The 18707-nt window shown below is 37.0% G+C and overlaps 1 protein-coding gene and 1 long non-coding RNA gene across 2 annotated transcripts in view; one reads left to right on the forward strand and one right to left on the reverse strand.

Moving 5' to 3' along the window:
• USH2A (usherin) overlaps positions 1-18707 on the forward strand; it is a 793063-nt gene that overhangs the window by 354323 nt on the left and 420033 nt on the right. The window contains exons 30-31 of the mRNA XM_054484303.2: positions 16414-16527; positions 18472-18633. Coding sequence (XP_054340278.1) covers positions 16414-16527; positions 18472-18633 — 276 coding nt within the window. The remainder of the gene's footprint in view (positions 1-16413; positions 16528-18471; positions 18634-18707) is intronic.
• The window catches only part of LOC134740320 (uncharacterized), an 89191-nt gene that overhangs the window by 69764 nt on the left and 720 nt on the right, over positions 1-18707 (reverse strand). Inside the window, exon 2 of the long non-coding RNA XR_010127713.1 lies at positions 7048-7208. This is a non-coding gene — a long non-coding RNA (uncharacterized LOC134740320). The remainder of the gene's footprint in view (positions 1-7047; positions 7209-18707) is intronic.

The following is an 18707-nucleotide window of genomic DNA, read 5'->3' on the forward strand; positions in this document are numbered from 1 at the left end:
CTACTGAGCAATTGTTATTTATTTTTATATATCAAATTTGTCACAAACTAAGGGAAGAGTTAACTGTGTTAACTATGCATGCAGTTTTGTCAGATTCTCAGAGATATTTTTTGTTTGAATTTTTTGAGTTTTTATTACTTTTACACTTATTATTTATGTTTTAACCTTCAAAGTCTCATTGCTTTAGGTATAGTCATGCATTGCTAAAGGATGGATATGTTCTGAGAAATGTGTCATTAGGAGATTTCATCATCTTGCAATGTGCTTACATAAACCTAGATGGCATAGCCTACTCCACACCTAGGCTAGATGGTGTAGCCTATTTTTCCTGGGCTGCAAACCTGTGCAGCATGTTACTGTATTGAATAGTGTAGGGAACTACAACTCATTGGTGAGTATTTGTGTATCTAAACAGATCAAAACACAGAAAGGTATAGTAAAAACACTGCATTGTAATCTTATGGGACCACCATCCTATGTGTTGTTGACCAAAACGTTATGTAGCACATGACCACATAGCAGCAACATGGCTAAAGTCCTTTCATTCAACATTGTTTTCTTATAAGTTTGATGAGAAAATTAAAAAAAAATAAATCCCTAGCAAGGGCCACTCTCTGCATGGAATTTGCACATTTTCCCCATGTTTTTGTGGGTTTTCTCTGGGTACTCCAGTTTCCTCCCACATCCCAAAGGTTTTCCCCTTACATGAATTGAGCTGTCTGTATGACCCCAGAGTGAGTGAGTGCAGGTGTGTGTGAGTGTGCCCTGTGATGGTATGGTGGCCTGTCCAGGGCTGATTCCTACCTTGAGCCCTAAGCTGCCAGGCTGGGCTCCAGCCACCCACAACCCTAAAGTGGAATAAGCAGATTGGAAAATAAATGAACGAGTAAATAGAAATCATTGTAAAATAAAAATTCGTAAAGTCTATGCTAATCATACAGATGCACAGCAAGAAACAATTCAGTATGACAGGGCTCAGCAAGCTGCCCAGTCTGTGATTGCTGGGGTTTGAACTCCATGCTGGTAGGCGGTGCTCCTTACAATGTTCACTTGGAAAGCATTTGTTCCTTGATTTATACCACTGTGACCACTGTCACTCACTGATTGACCAAAACTTGAGTAAATCATTATTTTGTTTTGATTAATCTTTTGTAAATGCATGTATAGCACACATTCATTTCAATGTTTAATATTAGTAGTCTATAGAAATTTGGTGATGATTTGTGACCAGAAATATTCCATAGGATCTTAATTCTTTTTTATATCAATTGGCCTGTGGGAAAATTGGGTTTGTTGTATATCCTTTCACTTAAAAGTCAGTTTATAAAAAATTCCAATGACATTAAGTGAGGACTTCTATATATCTCTGCAGTTTTAGTTTTATCTTTCACTTGAGATTCTCTATATTTAAGTACGGGAGTCACTCATTCATACTTGTTTTTATAATTGATATAATTGGTCATCTTTCTGCCATCATCTTTTATGCTTTCCAGTTTTATTATTTCTTGTTTTTTAGTGATTTTTTTCACTACATTTCTTGCCAGTGTGTACTATGAATTCTTTGCTGTTTTTTTCTTTCAAGGAGTTTGCTTCTCTCAATGCTAAAGTGAGTCCTCAAGGACATATGTAGAAGGTAATCTTAAAGACTAAGAAGAACTCCAGTATTGCCAGGTGGACTTTTCATTGTGAAGACTCAGGATAATGAGGAGGGAATGTGAATCGAGAGTCACCAAAGCCAGCTTGGATAATTATCAAAGTCAGAGAATTTCCCAGTAAACAAAAGGAATACTAGGAAGTGAGACGGAAGGAGCTGAGAAAGCAGAGAGCCAGAAAGCTGGATTTGGTGGAGATGTTAGGGGTGTAGAGATTGTTTTGAGGCAGCTGCTTTGCCAGTTGGTTGAGAAACCAAGGTACCAAAAAGAGAAAAATCGGTGAAGCCTATATAAACAGTTTTGCTATTGAGCAGTTTGGCTATTGATCTTGAAAATAACCCTTATTTAGCATTTCTGAGGTGACTTTTGTTGAGATTTTAATATTTAAGTTAATTTTGGTTGTTAGAGTCATATTTAAACAAAATAATTCTGACACTGAATGTACAAGGCAATTTCGCTTTATTGGTTAGCATAGGGTTCTTTACCAATTAAGTTTAAAAAATGCTAATCAGAAAATGTGCTGTTTTATTTCATTAATTTTTTGTTACATAATAAGCTCTTTTATTCTTCAGATTTGGGTCTTTCTTCAGCTTGGAAAATTTGCCATTGTGTTTATGATCATTACTTCTGGTGAGAAATAGCAACTTTCAATATTGTATATTTCTTCCCAGGTTGTCTTCCTCATTTTAGTAGTTCAGAACACGGCTTGTAGAGTCAAATCAATCTAAGGTCAAATTCCGTCTATGCCACTTTTTAGCTGTGTGATCTCAGGCAAATTTAAAAACATATCCTTACATTGGCGTTTCCTCATTCGTAAATTGGGGATGAAAACCTTATTTATATTATGGAACTGCTATAAAGATTAAAATGAGTTATGTAAAATATTTTGCTCAGAAACAGGCACATAGTGAGTGTTCAATGAATTCATAGTTACCTTTATAATCTCTGAATTAAAGTTTCTGATTTCTGGGTTATTGTCCCATAATTGTTTTTATTTCCATTTTCTGATTTTTGCACTGTTGATTCTGCTCTTTGAAACTTCTAAGATGATTTTTAATTCTTCTAGTTCAGTCTTTGATATGATCTGCCTTTTTCCTCATCTAGCTTGCTTTGATTTCTGCCTGCCTCTTGAAATTCTCAATTTTTGTCTTCATCTCTGTTGTTTACTGCTTACCTTCTGTCTCTTACTTAGTGGATTCCAAGTTATTTTAGGTCTTATTAATGGCATGCAAATCATGATTTTTAAATTTTACAAGTTTCTTGAATTAAATCCTCCCCAGAATATGACAATCTTCCATAATTTGAGGGCTATATTCTTATCCTTCTTTCGAGTTACAATTTTTCCATCAGCTAAATGTACTTTCCCAAACTCAACTCCATAGTTCAGTTGGCTCATCTCTAACCTTCTGACTGGGTGTTTCCATGGGAAAATGAAACTGTTTTCAAATCATCTTACTGGGCATCCAGTTGCTGTTAATAAAAACCTTCGCTAAGATGATGACAGGGTTAGTGGGGTAATTTTGCATTAGCCTCGCAGCCACCCTACAGTTTCAGCTCCTTTCTTCCCAGTGTTTGGTAGAGTAGGAGTGCTGAGAACTTGCTGGCATTTTGCTTCCAGTTTAAGTTTGGGTTTGCCTAGGACTTTCCTTCTAACAGTTCATTGTCTTTGCCTGGTCTCATTTTAGGTATTTATAAAATTTTGGTTGTTTCACTGGGATTCTTACAAGATGGTAGTTCAAACCTATAGCTGTATACTGAGTCACCTGGGGAGCTTTAAAAAATATACTGATGCCTGTGTGCCCCACGTGCAAAATGTCTGATTAAATTGGCCTGGAATGTGGCCTGGGCATTTGTATTTTTAAATTATCTCAGGTAATTCTGCTGTACAGCCAGCACAGGGAAACTCTATTTAAAGGAGGAATTTGTCACCAGTGATCACATTTAAATTTTATCCAGATATTCTTATAACTTTCATTTCCCCACTGAAACTCAAAAATGTTAGGAAAGAAAAAATTAAATGTATATAAAAAATAATAAGCTATTAAAAGTAAATAGAAAATACTAGCAAAATAATATCATAAGATGACAAAAATTAAGTGTAATAATTATTGGGAAGCGGGATTTTATGCTCAGACTTACAAAAAGCAGAAGGTAAAAGCAAAGAAAATTATTAAAAATGAATATCAACTAAGATAATGGAAGAAAACAGAATAGTGAAGCAGAATATTTACCATTCATGAATTTGTCTATCAGAGGATTAAATGAGATAAATCCCAGTTGCAGTGGAGAGTCCAAGGGTTAACAGGCCCACTCAGGAGCAAATGGGCCCCTTTGGGCCACAGGGTCTAGAGTCTGTGCCCTCCCAAGGCCAAGGTTCACAGCAAGGAGTTCTTTAAGGTTCATTCCCTCAGCCAGAGCCTCAGGGTAGAAAACCCTTCCGTTATCACTACTGTGTATCTTTAGGTTTGTTGAAAGGGCTCCAATTAACTCTGGGTAGCTTTTGCTGATTTTCCCTGCAGCTCTGTTAACATGCAAAGCTGCAGCCCAGAGAGACAGGACTGGTGTTTCTCCTCAAACTGAGGACTGCTCAGAAACTGACTTCACAATTTGATTTGAAATTATTTCAAGAATGAATGGATTCAAGACTTCGCACATATACGAATTATTTTTTCCGTAAGGTGTTTAAACATGTAAACTTAACTGTCAGCATAATTACTACAGCACCTGGCATCAAGTGTTACAGATATAATTGGTGTACAGAAAATATTTTCTCAATTTTATTGTTGCATTACATTGAGCTAAAATCTAGGGTTTATATTGCTTCTTCATGTAAAACGATAAATAATAGTAATATTATTTATTATTTGCTATAGTTTGACAGATGAATCAATAATGATAAGAATAATCTTCCAGATGACCCACATATATCTACATTTATGTAAAGAAAAAGACATTTTAATTTATAACACAAATAATAATATAGCTTTTGCCACTAAAATTGTTTCAGTCTTTACATACAGTGGACTTAATTTTTTTACCTGAATGAAGTGCGTTTCATACTGAAAATCTGTCTCTAATTTTTGCCTCTTTTCCATGGCTACTGTGATAATTAGTGACTCTCAATTCTACTGGTCATAAGGTGATTCTCGGATTACTTATAAAATGCAGATTTGGGGGTCACTCACACATGATTCTGTGTATCTGGGCTAGTGTTTAGCAATTTGCATTTTACCTAATGCTCCAGTTGGTTTTTTGGAAGGTTTATGAACCATATATTGAAAGACACTAGTATAGAGGAGTGGTCAGGTGAGACTGGAATACTTTCACCTGCTAGGCTTGCAACTAACCCTGCTTTATTCCTGCTTCTGGTTCTAACTGTGTTAGCTTTGCTGCCAGAAAAATGCCAAGGCAAGTGAAGAAAGAGAGGCAGTGTCAGTAGGACCCCTGAACCCCAGTAGGACTCCTGAACTTCTGAAAGTTCCCAGGAGAAAGGAAGTAAGAATTGGGGATCTTGATAACATGGATTCTGATTCACTAGGTCTGGGAATATGGTGTTAGATTCTGCATTTCCAACCAGCCCCCTCCCATTCTGTCATGCCCAATATAGAAAGGCAAGGAGCTCACTGTTTATATGGGAAATGGAAAACAACAACAACAACAACAAAGAAAAAACAATAAAATAAAACAAAACCTAATTCTCAATTACAAGGTGCCCCTTAGGTTCATATAAAAGTGAGAGCAGTATAATTCAATGTAGGAATTATCATTGTAATGTCTTGGTAGAGCCTTACTTGCATGCATTTAAGTTACAAACATTCAACTACATATTTTGGAAATGGGTAAGGGATGGAGGAAAAAGTGAAAAAGCAAAAATTAAACAAAACAAAAACCTATAAAAATAGTGTCATAGGCAAAGGATGCTATCCAGTACTGAAAATGTCAACATCTGTTGGCTGGAAAGAATGTTTGAATAATTTTAGGGTTTCCCAATCATTGACAAAGAAGTGATACTCATTGTTTGGGTGTCTACAAAAAGAATGAAGACTTAAGAGCCCTGAAGAATCATTGACTTCTGAAGAGTTAGAGGCATACACAAAACCAAATGTACTATACTTTATGGGCCATATAAAGAGTTGTCAAAGGAACTTTAAATCACGTTATTTTTGCCTTATGCCTGATTTTGGAACTTAAACTCAGCTATGCAGAGTATCATCAATCAGATTAAATTAAGTTAAAATGCTACTCTGTATATGTATGTATATGTGTATGTATGTATGTTCGTATATTATATAAATATGCTCTCTCTATATATATGTATTCTATATATATATGTAATCATACTTATCTGAGAAGTCTGCAGAGAAATGACTGTAATTCAATGCCGTGAAATTTTTTTTTCTATTCAACTGAAAGTTCTTACTCCACAGTTGCTAAAACTGCCTATGGTACTCTCTGTGCACCCATGCTATTTCTTCAATAGACAATAAGCTCCTGGAGGACAAGTTTCATGTTTTATATTTATTTTAAGCCTCGTTCACTACCTTGCTCAAGGTAGGTGATTAATATACTTATCTTAAAAGAATGAATGAAGGAATCTTTCAATTAGCAAATTTAGCTTTCTGCTACTAACCCCATAGTTAACCTAATGTTAATATTTTTTTGTGCTGAGTTGGACTGACTATTGAACTACAGTCTTACTAAAGTCTCCTCAGTCTTTTATCAATAGTTCTTTAATTTTGTAGAAGAATGTACAGAGCTATCACAACTTAAATGTATATTTGGAACTTAATACACATTTCCCAATAGAAAAAAAATATGTTGGTAGGGTGAGACCAATAAATAACTAATGAAGACTAATTCCAAAACTTAGACCTCAGAATAGAACCCAACCACTACATATTTGAAATGAAAAATAATGGAATCCAATACTGCTGCAATGCTGATAATTATAAAGAGCAGAAAATATTCATTTATTTAAAAAAGTGATCTACCATGTTCCATGCTAGTGCTAGGTCCTGTCTTTGTAATATGATTTTTATAACACTAAAATATAGCCCAAGCACTCTCTCTGAAGTATAATATTATGTAGACAACGGAAGTTTTATAGGGAAAACCTAATAGAGTGGGTTTATCATTTTTAATTCATTATTTCACTTGAGATACTGACAATCTAAAATAATAGTGATGAAGTTTTTCTCTCACTGGTAATAGGTGTCCACAGTAAGTCAATGCAGAGGCAGGCTGTTCATAGGCGAGACCCACACACTTCATCTTTTTGCTGTGTCATCCTTATGGACAAGACTTCTACCTCATAGTTCAAGATGACTGCTTGAGCTCCTGCCATCCAGTCTGATTTTCACCCAACGGGAAGAAATAATGAATAAAGAATACTCACATTCACTTTACAGACATATTTTAGAAGTTGTTCCTCCACGTCTGGTTGTCTTGCGTGGTCAGAACTTAGTCACATGGCTGTAGCTAGCTTCAGGGAATGTTGAAAAATGCTGTCCTTATTCCAAGTAGCCATTTGCCCAGGTAAAAAGTGTTTTTATTTTACTGAGGAAAAGGAGTATAATACATAATAAGGAGCAATTAGTAATCTTTGCCACAAAAGGAAATCGTCAGAAGTAAATAAAAAGGAATTCTTTTTGTTGGTGTTATTAAAGATAAAAGCCAGTTTTTATAGTAGAGCATAAATTAATATTCCAATATTTGTAGTTTATTACAAACTTTTTTTTTGATCTGAGATGGAATCTTGCTCTGTTGCCGAGGCTGGAGTGCAGTGGCACCATCTCAGCTCACTGCAACCTACGCCTCCCAGGTTCAAGCAATTCTCCTGTCTCACCTTCCTGAGTAGCTGGGACTACAGGTGCATGCCACCACACCTGTTTTTTTTTGTTGTGGTTTTTTTTGTTTTTGTTTTTGTTTTTGTTTTGTATTTTTAGTAGAGATGGGGTTTCACTATATCGGTCAGTCTGGTCTCAAACTCCTGACCTCAGGTGATTCACCTGCTTCAGCCTCCCAAAGTGCTGGCATTACAGGCTACAAAATATTTCTTTAAATGTAAATCTTGAAAGAAACTGGTCTGAAAAAATTCACAGGACGAAAATATGGCCTATGACATAAATAGTAAAAATAGAAATGATGTAATGTTCCTGCTTAGCTAATGTAGAAAGATTTCATTAGGTAATGCAGTGTTGATGAGTTAATAGCTTTGTCTAACTCTCCTGAATACATAATGTGCCTGAACTACTGGTACATTGTGAAATCTTCAGAGAGAGTTTTCTTTTTTTTTTTAAATCCTTTTTCATTTTATTTTATGCAATAAGAATTGACACCAAAGGATTTGCATTTCTTTTTGGTAACATGTTGAGCCATAGTTAAAAATGATGAAAACATATAATTTTTGTTCTACAGTGATAATCAACTAGGCATGTCTACAATGCTTATAAACATTCAATACAAATACTTCAAGGTTATCAATCATACTTGATAAAGAAGAAGAATGCACAGCCAGACTTTTCTGTTTTCTACCTTTTATGATCATTTTATATTTGTGTTATATTCGGAACAAATTAAAAGGTTATATGTATAATAAAGTCCAATGTTGAACCCAATCTCTCTCCTCTCTCACACACACACACACACACACACATACACACACACACACACACACACACAGAAATGCACGCATAGAATTTCTTATAAATCAGTCGTTTTTGTAAAGGAATATTATAGGCATACAAACTTGCTCATTTTGGAGGACAAGACTTCTAATTTCTGTTGGTAGGCAATAGGTTTCAGTAATAAATTTGAACCTCTTAACACATTTTAAGGTGCATTTTAAATAAGATATTTTATAGTAAAAAGTGTGCTATTATTAATTAACATTTTTCAACACTTTTTTCTTGTTTGTGGAACTGGAGCTTAGGTCAAATGGGAGGAATAATGATCTTGGGGTCAGAAGACAGGTTCTAATATTGGCTCTACTTCTTTTCAGCTGTCTGGACTTGAGCACCATACAGTACACTCTCTCCAAAAGCAGCCTCCTTTGTACAATGGGATAACAATATCAGAGGCTTGTAGCAGGGGACCTAGGACACTGATCATAAGGGATGACTTTCATTTCTTTCTTTTCTTTTCCTCTTGTCTCCTTGCCTGTCTCTCAGGTCCAGTGTTTTCTTGGAGAGTTTCAATAATTTCAGTGTCAGACTTTTATGTAAGGTAAAGAGTTAACACAAGCACATGGCTTCAAACTTATTGGCAAATTAGAATGACGAAGACTCTGTAGTTCTTACCACAAAGGCATTGATTAAAAATTTGAGGTTAGATGTAAGCCTGCTGAGAGAATCTTAACTGGATAATACTTTGAGGTCAATTAAAATCACTGTTTAAACCATCCTCTAAGACTGGGATTAGGCCACATATTTTATAAAGAAATTAAGAATAATTTTTTTCCTGTTTGTAAGAATCAACATCTGCATAGTCTTTGATAGGTATATGATCTTCTATGCTCTCTACTAAAAGTTTTAAACAAGGTCAAAAAACCCATTTGAAGGAAATTAAATGTAAGAAAAATTAGTTTTGAAGTTTCCAAGGGATTACCTTAGGTTTGGGTTAAGTGTATTTATTGTTCCACCTTTTGGGTAAAATGCAAATTGACTTTTCCCTTGTAAATATTAGAAGTCCTTATTTTTACTGAAAATATTATCCAAAAACAACAATAACAAATCCCACCCTCCTGGGCTAAGAACCAGAGGAGAAGCATCCTGGATATGTTTCCAGATCTCTATTAGATCGTTAAGTTTTCATCCATATTTAACAAATGTCATTATTCAGTTTCTTGGGGTCACTGCGTCAAAATGTCTGTGTTAGAACTTTATTTTCAGAGGTTCCTTTAAGTGGGCAGGAAGCATGGCATATTGGATTGATTACTCTCTTTAATCCATCCACTGGGTTGGTTTGGGATGTATACTTAAAAATTAGATTGTATCAGCACTGCCACAGGATCCTCAGCCAGAAGTCTCTTCTTCTGCCCTCCTTCCCCTGGCCAGTTTTCTTTTAAAAAGTGGGCTCTTCCATTATGTCTCCAGGTAGCAGTAGCAGCTCTGCCTGTGTGGCATCCCTTACCAGATGGCCCTCTTAATAAATATCTTGCTCTTGCCCACCCTCACTTTCTTGATCCAAATGTGAAATGCCAGCAAATAAATAAGAGCATTGTACTCTGATGAGTTCTCTTGAGATGGGGGAAAACCCTGGGGAGAGGAAGCTAGAAACAGCTTTTCTGTTTACTGTGACTGCTCCTAATTACTGGCGAGTAGTAGAAGATATCATTTAGATGCAGTAGATTATAAAGATAAAGAAAAAAAAATGAGACATAAATTCTCCATGTTACCCCAAATGCCTTTGCTAATGTGGAAATACTCTTGGATTGTTGGAGTCCATTTGAAATATTGTGCATGATCCTTACAAGGGGACCCCTGACTTTGGACTCAGGGTAGACAGTTGCTGCGTGCAGATTTCACCGCCAGACTAAAAGTGCAACGGAAATGAGTGGGTGATGAGAGCAGAGCAGCCAGTTCTTTAATTGAATTAAAAGCTGGGTGACATCAATGCAGACACCTGTCCAATTACAGACAGGCCAAGGTGTTTACCATTGCTGTACAAGCGATTCGAAGATGACAGAAATCTTTCCGCCCACAGATTAACATAATGAAGGAGAACAGATTACAGTGGATGCCGGCCAAACACCTTGGTTGGCAGCTGGGGGTGGAGTGGTGGAGGGAGGAGGAGTCTGCTGAAGTATGTAAGTAGAAACGGAGTACTTTTTTCTTCTCTGAAATGTGCTTGGCTTTAAAAATGATCCATTTTGCTTTGTGTCTTAGGCTCGGTTTCCAGGCAGAGCATTTATACTTGTCTGCATTTAGTCAGAGGAGTTAATCATAAAATTTCAACATGAAAGCAGACTCCTCTGTTGTTTTGCTGCTTCTCAGCATACGGTGTCCCATTAGAGGCGCAAAAGCTTGCAGAGCTGGTGTCAGCTCCACAATGATTTTGTCTTAGGTCGTCAGGCTGCCTCCAATTATTAATATTTTTCTTTGGCTCCTTTGAAACTTGAGGTTAAAGCAAAGGAAAGAGTGTTGGAGATAATAATGTATCAGTCAAAAGAAACAATGTCTGTCACTTTGCTTGTTCCCTGGAAGGGGTGTGGTGGGAGTCAGGCTCTCCTATAGTGAGAGAAATACCCAAGTGGAGCTAAGAGTCTGCAAAATCTTAATTTTCAGTCACCCGTCAAGTGCTCACTTTTGGTAAACCATACTAATAGCTGCTGGGATAGAGGATAAGGAAAGAAGTAAAAGGATATGCCCTCTGTGTTCAAGGAATTCCCAAATCACTGTGAAAGACTTTTAAGTCGCAAGTTCTCTAGGCCAATGCTCTTCCCCTCTGTTAGGTGGAAACCCTGAGAGCACAGAGTTTGGAGCCATATGCAGTAGGCCTCCTAACCTTCCTACGGTGATGTGTTTCCTTCCCTTAAATCAAGTCCCTGCCCCCTGATCTTTCAGCTTGGGCTTTCTGCACCCACTCTGGCCCACAGGACTTCAATTCAAAGGGAATCTACTTACTTGACTTCAAACTCCCTTGGTGTGGCATGTCAGGATTTCTCAATGTTAGGCATTAATGCAAAATGCATTATCGCTTAGCAGTGAGAGTTATGGTCCTGCTGGTGCCAATGATTTTAATCCGGATACCCACGCTCCTGTGTTTCATGGGATACTAACACTTTTAAGACATCAATAATGCTTACTTTATGCTTATTGAATGTTTCTTCAGCTTGCCCTCTTCCATTACCAAGAGGGACTAGCAGGTTTCCTGACATGGTTGGGACCATTTTCTGATTTCACAGAGTTTGTGGCTGAAAGGGAGTTTGCGAGGTCATCTGGCCTGCCTTGTAATACGGACACTCTCAAAAAAAAAAAAAAAAAAAAAAAAAAAGACTTCTCTGGGATGTATCCCGAACAAAAAGATTCACAACCAAACCAATTTTAAAGTTCTCCCTTTCAGGATATACTTCTTCAGTATAAAAACCCCAAGTGTCACAAGTGTCATAAAAGGCAACTACCACATTTTCTGTGTTTGGGCTTTCTGTCTAGGATTCTTTTAGATATGTCATTTCTATATTTCCCAGTATTCTTTTTAATATAATACCAAAATATATATTTACATTAAATTTAGGCTTCCTATCATCTTGAACTGGTAAGTCTGAATCTTATAAATGTCATTGTCCACTTGGCCTGTAGGCAAACATTCTGCTTTATGTATCAATCTGTTATTATAAGAGTTCTTCTAGTTCCAATATTTTCTTATGTTAGAAACCTTGCAAAAATCAGTTGTATTCTATAGCACCTTTTCCAGACACATATAGCGGAAACATTGATAAATGCTTTTTGATGATGATATATCTTCAGAATAACACTGTATTTTCCGGAGAGTACCTAATCTAAGTAGAACCCTGACACTTAAAGCAAAGCCATTAGGATAATCACTTAATGATCTCAAAGGATATATCCACAATCTACATAGTCTTGGAGAGAATATGTTACTCTATTTCTGGCCATGGCACAACTTTTCAACTTGAATCCATCCTGATAAACACTCCTTACTGAGAACCAAAGGAGATAAACCACGTGTCTCCAACAATAAAATGACCTTGTCTTGGTTCCAAGTGAATTAAGACCACATGTTTGACCAGCCCCTTGCCCCTGCATAACCCTTAATTTTAACCTGATAGGAGCAGAAAGCACAGCAAACCATTATGGTGTTCTTCTTCCTGAAGTAGGTAATACTAAGTTGCCTTTAAGGAAAATTATCAGATGGTTTGACAAACTTTGTCTCTGACACACAGCATGATGAACAAGATTCCCTACTGGAAATAGAAAAGAAATGGCACTCCAGCCTTAGAAAATGCAGCACATTTTTCGAAAGTGTGATTGATTTACAAGCCACCTAAAACCTTCCACCTTGGATCCAAAGTTGGCAAGAACCAAAACATCAGCTTTCTTCTTTTTCTTTCTTTTTTTTTTTTTTTTCTGTTTTCTATTTTGCAGCTCTCATTTCTCAGGGCTTATTATTGTTTCACCTGGCTTGAAATGGGAAATGTGAGCACTTTGATAAATGGCTTGAAAGATGATCTCGTTTCTCTCCAGCATCTTTCTTTAAGAGTCTCGGGGTTTTTCTATGAAATACAATACAATTTGGTAAAGATCTCTACTAAATCAAAGCTGAAGAAAGCAAGTTTGCTGAGATGAGCAGTGCTTGTTTTTTAAGGTCCTTAAAATAAGGAGTGGCTGAAATTAATAAAAGACTCTCACTATACACATATTATACACAACGTAACTCCTTTTGTGAAGACAAGAAACGTTAAATAAAACACTAAAGATCACTTAGTGAGTGTGAACTCAGGATCTGGTTTGATAAAATCCCTCTGAAAGTCTATAGAATACCCTTCCTGATAAGTTGATATAACAATTAAAATTTCAACATTGCACTGTAGTTATGATTTGGAAAGAAATGTCTTAGTATAAGGAATTTTATAAAGCCAGGCTGTAAAATTGCACAGTCGTAGAGCTGCTTTTATGTTTCTCAATGATAATACTTCCTGAATGTACAACACATCTTCATGCTAATGATTTCAGATAACCAACCTGTATATCAGCATTGTTTCTTTTTGGACATGGTGTTCCTATGCCTCAGCTGAAGCGTGCTCATCTATGAAGGGTGCTGCTTTTCACATATGCCCCATAGGTTAAGTGATGATAAAGGGAAACTAGCCTCATATTCCAACATGCTTTTCTTATTGACATTAGGATTGAAAGTCTTATTCTCTGGGGGCTGATTCATTTCTTGTTAGCATGGCATTATACTAATTCAGACATGCAAGTCATCTTATTTAGAATCTTACAGTAGTTTCCAACTTGGCAATAGGAAAGACATGGCAAATGCCAAAGATTTGCTAAAGATAGAATGGCTAAAACACATTTTATGATGATACTTTAGTTTTGAGGCTGGAATTTGGGGATCGTGGTGGAGGCATTACAAAATGGAAAAATGAAGCTTACATAATTATTTAGAATGTTGATTCTTGGTTGGGGCACGTTAAGTATGAAATACCAGTGGGACATCCAGGTGTGGATACATGGCCTGCAGATAGAAACCCAGAACCAGGGCTTGGGAGAGATGTGAGGTCTCTAGATACAAATGTGATCATTGAGAGATAAGGCTTAATAAGCTAGCAAAGGCAAGTGTTTAGAAAAAGAAAGAAGCTTGACAACAACCCAATCTTGAGAAACAAAAGCTATTTAAGAGACTGTGAGAGGAACATGAGTCAGTAAAGGAAACAAAGGAGTTCTCAGTAGTTTAGGAGAACAACTAAAAAATTCAATGTCACAGAAGGAAGTTGAGGGAGGATAAGGACTGAGGAAGGGCTATTTGATTTGGTATTTAAGGGATCACTGCTGATCTTTAAAAGATACAAAGTGTCGGCCGGGCACAGTGGCTCATGCCTGTAATCTCAGCACTTTGGGAGGCTGAGGCGGGTGGATCACGAGGTCAGGAGATCGAGACCATCCTGGCTAATACGGTGAAACCCCATCTCTACTAAAAATACAAAAAAATTAGCCGGGCGTGGTGGCGGGCGCCTGTAGTCGCAGCTACTCGGGAGGCTGAGGCAGGAGAATGGCGTGAACCCGGGAGGCGGAGCTTGCAGTGAGCCGGGTTCGCGCCACAGCACTCCAGCCTGGGCAACTGAGCGAGACTCCGTCTCAAAAAAAAAAAAAAAAAAAAGAAAAAGATACAAATCGTCTAGTAGCATGTAGAGGCAGAAATTGAGTTGCAATGGTAGCCTAAATTGGAATGGCATAGCTCTGCACTAGAGCTCTTGACTGGCAATACTCCATGTTAAGTATTCTAAAGTCCTGAACTTGTTCAGTCTTAATACTAACCCTTTGAGGTAAGTACTATATTATCCCCATCTCAAATGTGAGGCCTGCAAGGCCTTGCCTTCAAGACTGAGGGTATTATTATCTGTTTACAGACAAGGAAACTAAGGCACAGAAGTCTGAACAACTTGCCCACATTCATATGGCCAATCGGCAGCAGATTTGGCATTTGGAGCCAGCAATCTGGCCCAAGCATCGGTGCCCTTTTCCACACTACTCCATTATGAAGATGTGCATGTGATAATGTGAGCTTGCTTTTAAGCCATTTGGTGGAAGGAGAAATAACTTCTTAAAAGAAAGTAAACTCAGAATGTGGGTCATGATCTGGGAGATTTAAGAGGAAATGACAATCGCAGGGACAGGAATGAGAGAAAGCAGGAGGTTCTGACATGAGAGGGTTTTGAAATTAGAGCTGAATTTGGCATGAGATGGTCACACATGTGTGCGTATTAGTTCGTTGGCTTGCTGTCTTCTTTGGCCATAAGCTAAGATGATGGTGCCAAGTGGATGAATATTTTCATGTAGAAGCATGGCAGACAGGATTCAGTAGCCCACGGAGATGCCTGGGTCGTTGCTGGAATGAAGACTTAGAGATAGCCCTAGGGACTAAGGGCAAGTGGGAGGTGTCAAAGCAAACAACTGGTCTTTGCTCCATCCTGGCTTGTTGATCTTTTAATTTTTTTAAGTTTTCTACTGGGGGGGAAATTATGGAAACATGTATATTAAAATTTGTGTTTGAATGATGAAAGCTGTCATCAAAATTGGCACCTTAAAGCAATAATGTATTCTCTGAGCGATTGAAGGTTTCCTCAATAAAGAGACACCACGAGTGGGGCCATCTTATTATAAAAATATGATAATCTATGTGGTTAGGATTAAAGGTTGCTCTGAAAAATGTCTTTGCGGAAAAACATTGGTGAGCAAATGCACAAGTTATATTTTGGATATTTTTTTAATTCACAGGATTAACTAAATAAGGAGTCTCTGCCTTGCTTATGAACACTAGTAAACAAAATGTGTTTTCATTTCTACAGGTACTTTTAATTGCTGAACAAATCTCATATATCTACCAGCAAGCGATGTTAATTCAATAATTCCATGTGTAACACTTCCGTTTAAGATAGGTGTCTTAATTAAATAAACTAATAATTTTGCAAGTAGAAGTACAAAAGCATAATTATCTAATTTGCTAATTGTTCAACTATGTTAATTTGCATACTTGTTAGCTACAACATAAACAAATGGTTTGTATATGTATGGCCTACTGTTAAAATAATGAAGCCACTCTTGGGAGTAGCATTTTTAAAGTGTGTTAATAGGTGCCCTATAAAAAGGACTCCTTAGTTAAATATAGTTGAAAAATGCTAGGTTAAAGAAAATTAAATAGTTTTGTTTCTGCAGGAGGTCTAGGATCCTGGAATGAGATAATATATATCTTAGCTATTGGAAACACTGTGCTCTGCCTCACGAACTATATGTGGAACCCCCTCCCCATTTTAATGGGAGAAACATCAGATGCTGTTTGAGAGCTGTTTTAACAATAAGTTGGTCTCACAATTTTTTTCTCATGAGTCCTTCCATTCAACAATCAGCAGAAAGGGAGGAAAATGACTGAAAGAGGAATATGTTTTTGATTTCTGTCTCTGGTCTCTTTGTCTTTGTCTTTGTCTGTCTGTCTTATAGACACACACACAGATATACACACAATGCTCTTTATTGATGCTTATGGTAAACATGCAACCCTCTTTTGTCCCTTTTTATTATAGGCATATTGACAGGCTTGCTACCCTTCAAAAACTATGCAGTAACCCTAACTGCTTGCACTTTGGCTGGCTGTACTGAGAGCTCACATGCATTGAACATCTCTACTCCACAAGAAGGTAAAGTAATTTCAAAGGTCTTGACTTCCACATTTCAGTCATGAATAATAAAATAGGAGAAGAGCTAAATGCTGCAAGGCCATTTGCTGGAAAACCCCAACCTAATTTGATGACAAAGTGCATTGCCAGGCCATAATTGCTCCATTTTTTGGGGGGGTGCGAAAATGAATCAAACTCCATACCCTTTAATGACATGCATCTTTAATAGCTGTAATGCAGATTAATGGGCTTTTTAATTGCTGTTACATTGTTCATGCAAGAGCCTTGTCATTAATATGAAGCATCTGAAAGATTAATGAAAGCTTCCTCATTTTACTATGGCTCAGAAGTAAATCTAGAGACAGTCTGACTAAAAAGAATTGATTGTATGGCACAGTATGAAATTGAGAATCAAACGGTTGATTTCCATGGTCTTTTTTAACTGCTAAACAGCAGCACAGGCAACAATTATTTCAGTATGATGAAACCTCCAAATGCCAATTGAGGCATTATTAATCACTGCTTAGTTCCTTCCGACTTAAGTCTCACTTCTGTTGTACTTGGAACTTACAAACTGTTGGTATAAATTAAGATTTCAGAAAGCATATGTTAAGAAGGCAGTGAGAAAGAGAAAATATTTTAGCACGCCAAAGTGGAAGCTTTGCTCAAGCATCAGAATGCATCACTTCAAGAAATAACAGCTCTCAAAACATTTGAAGCATTGTTACTTCATATTTCTCTATTCTGGATAAGAGGAATTGTACATTTCTTATACTGTCTAGTTGAAAAGTTCTTTAGGAGATTTAAAAGCTTGATCTTTAGGGAAAAAGAGTCAGCCAGTCTTTCTCTCTCTCTCTTTCCCAGTATCTATATATTCCCCCCTTCCTCTTTTAAACCCTTTACCAAGCACCACTTGCACTGAAGATATGTAACAGAAAGGAAGACGTGGACCCATAGGATGAAACCAGGACAGGATAAAGGACTTTGTAAAATCCTTCTTGTGACCCTTTATATGCTGTATTTTTTACCTAAACCAATCAGAGTTCCCTCACCTGAACTATGCTGTCAGTGACCCAGCCTCAGCATTTTCTCCATCTGGTCTACTCGTAATAGCACTGTTTTTGTTGTATCATTGCATCTGCTGAGGACATGATTATCATCCCCTCTTACAAGGACTTTCACCAACCTCAGTATGGGACAAATGGCCCTATGTTGCATTATTTTCTCTGTATCCACTAAATCCTTTGTCCAGGGTTTACCTGGTACCCTTCATACCAATTTCAAGCTATGCCCCGGAAAGATCCCTGCTCTTGTTTAGTTTATATTTCCTTTTTATTTTTAAAGACGTTCCCAAACTTCTAAATATCCACGAAGTAATTCTGAATTTACTAAATGATAGAGGAGTTTAGGAAAATTTTTTAAAAACTTTTAGTTCTTAGGACCCCCAATTCATTGACAACTATATAAAATAAACAGCTCTTTTTAAAAAAATATGCACGAAAGTTTTCATATATAATTGACTAAATTGATTATGCAAGCTCTGGCAATTCTTATCATTACATATAGGTTTTTAAAATTTTATATTATGAACCACATTCACCAGCATTACTCATCTTAGATCACAAGCTCCTTGAGGCTAGGAGACTCTATCTGCTTAATTTGCTTTAATAGATACAGTCCCACATAGAGATTATGGGTTAATAGTACTTTTGATGGAGTAACACAAGCATCAGTCAAGTGAACTAGTGTAAGTACTCCTCATCCATCATTGATACAAATTCTCATAAATATGGGACAGTTATTTAACACTGTTCCTAAAGCAATTACTGACAAGTTGCCCATGAATCGGGAATATTTCCATGCATGGGATTTCAGGTTTATTCCATGATTTATTGGTTTGGGTCTGAAAAGTTTGAATTAGAAAAGTAAACTAAAATTAGACTCTATAAATCTTTTCTTCCACAGCCCCACAAGAGGTTCAGCCACCAGTAGCCAAATCCCTTCCCAGTTCTTTGCTGCTCTCCTGGAACCCACCCAAAAAGGCAAATGGTATTATAACTCAGTACTGCTTATACATGGATGGGAGGCTGATCTATTCAGGCAATGAGGAGAACTACACAGTCACAGGTAAGACCTCTAGAGTTATCAGTGAATTGTTATAGTCTATATTCAAATATAAACATACATATAGTTGGCTCTCA

The sequence above is a fragment of the Pongo pygmaeus genome, chromosome 1 (genome assembly GCF_028885625.2).
Source record: "Pongo pygmaeus isolate AG05252 chromosome 1, NHGRI_mPonPyg2-v2.0_pri, whole genome shotgun sequence".
NCBI classification, from domain to species: Eukaryota; Metazoa; Chordata; class Mammalia; order Primates; family Hominidae; genus Pongo; species Pongo pygmaeus.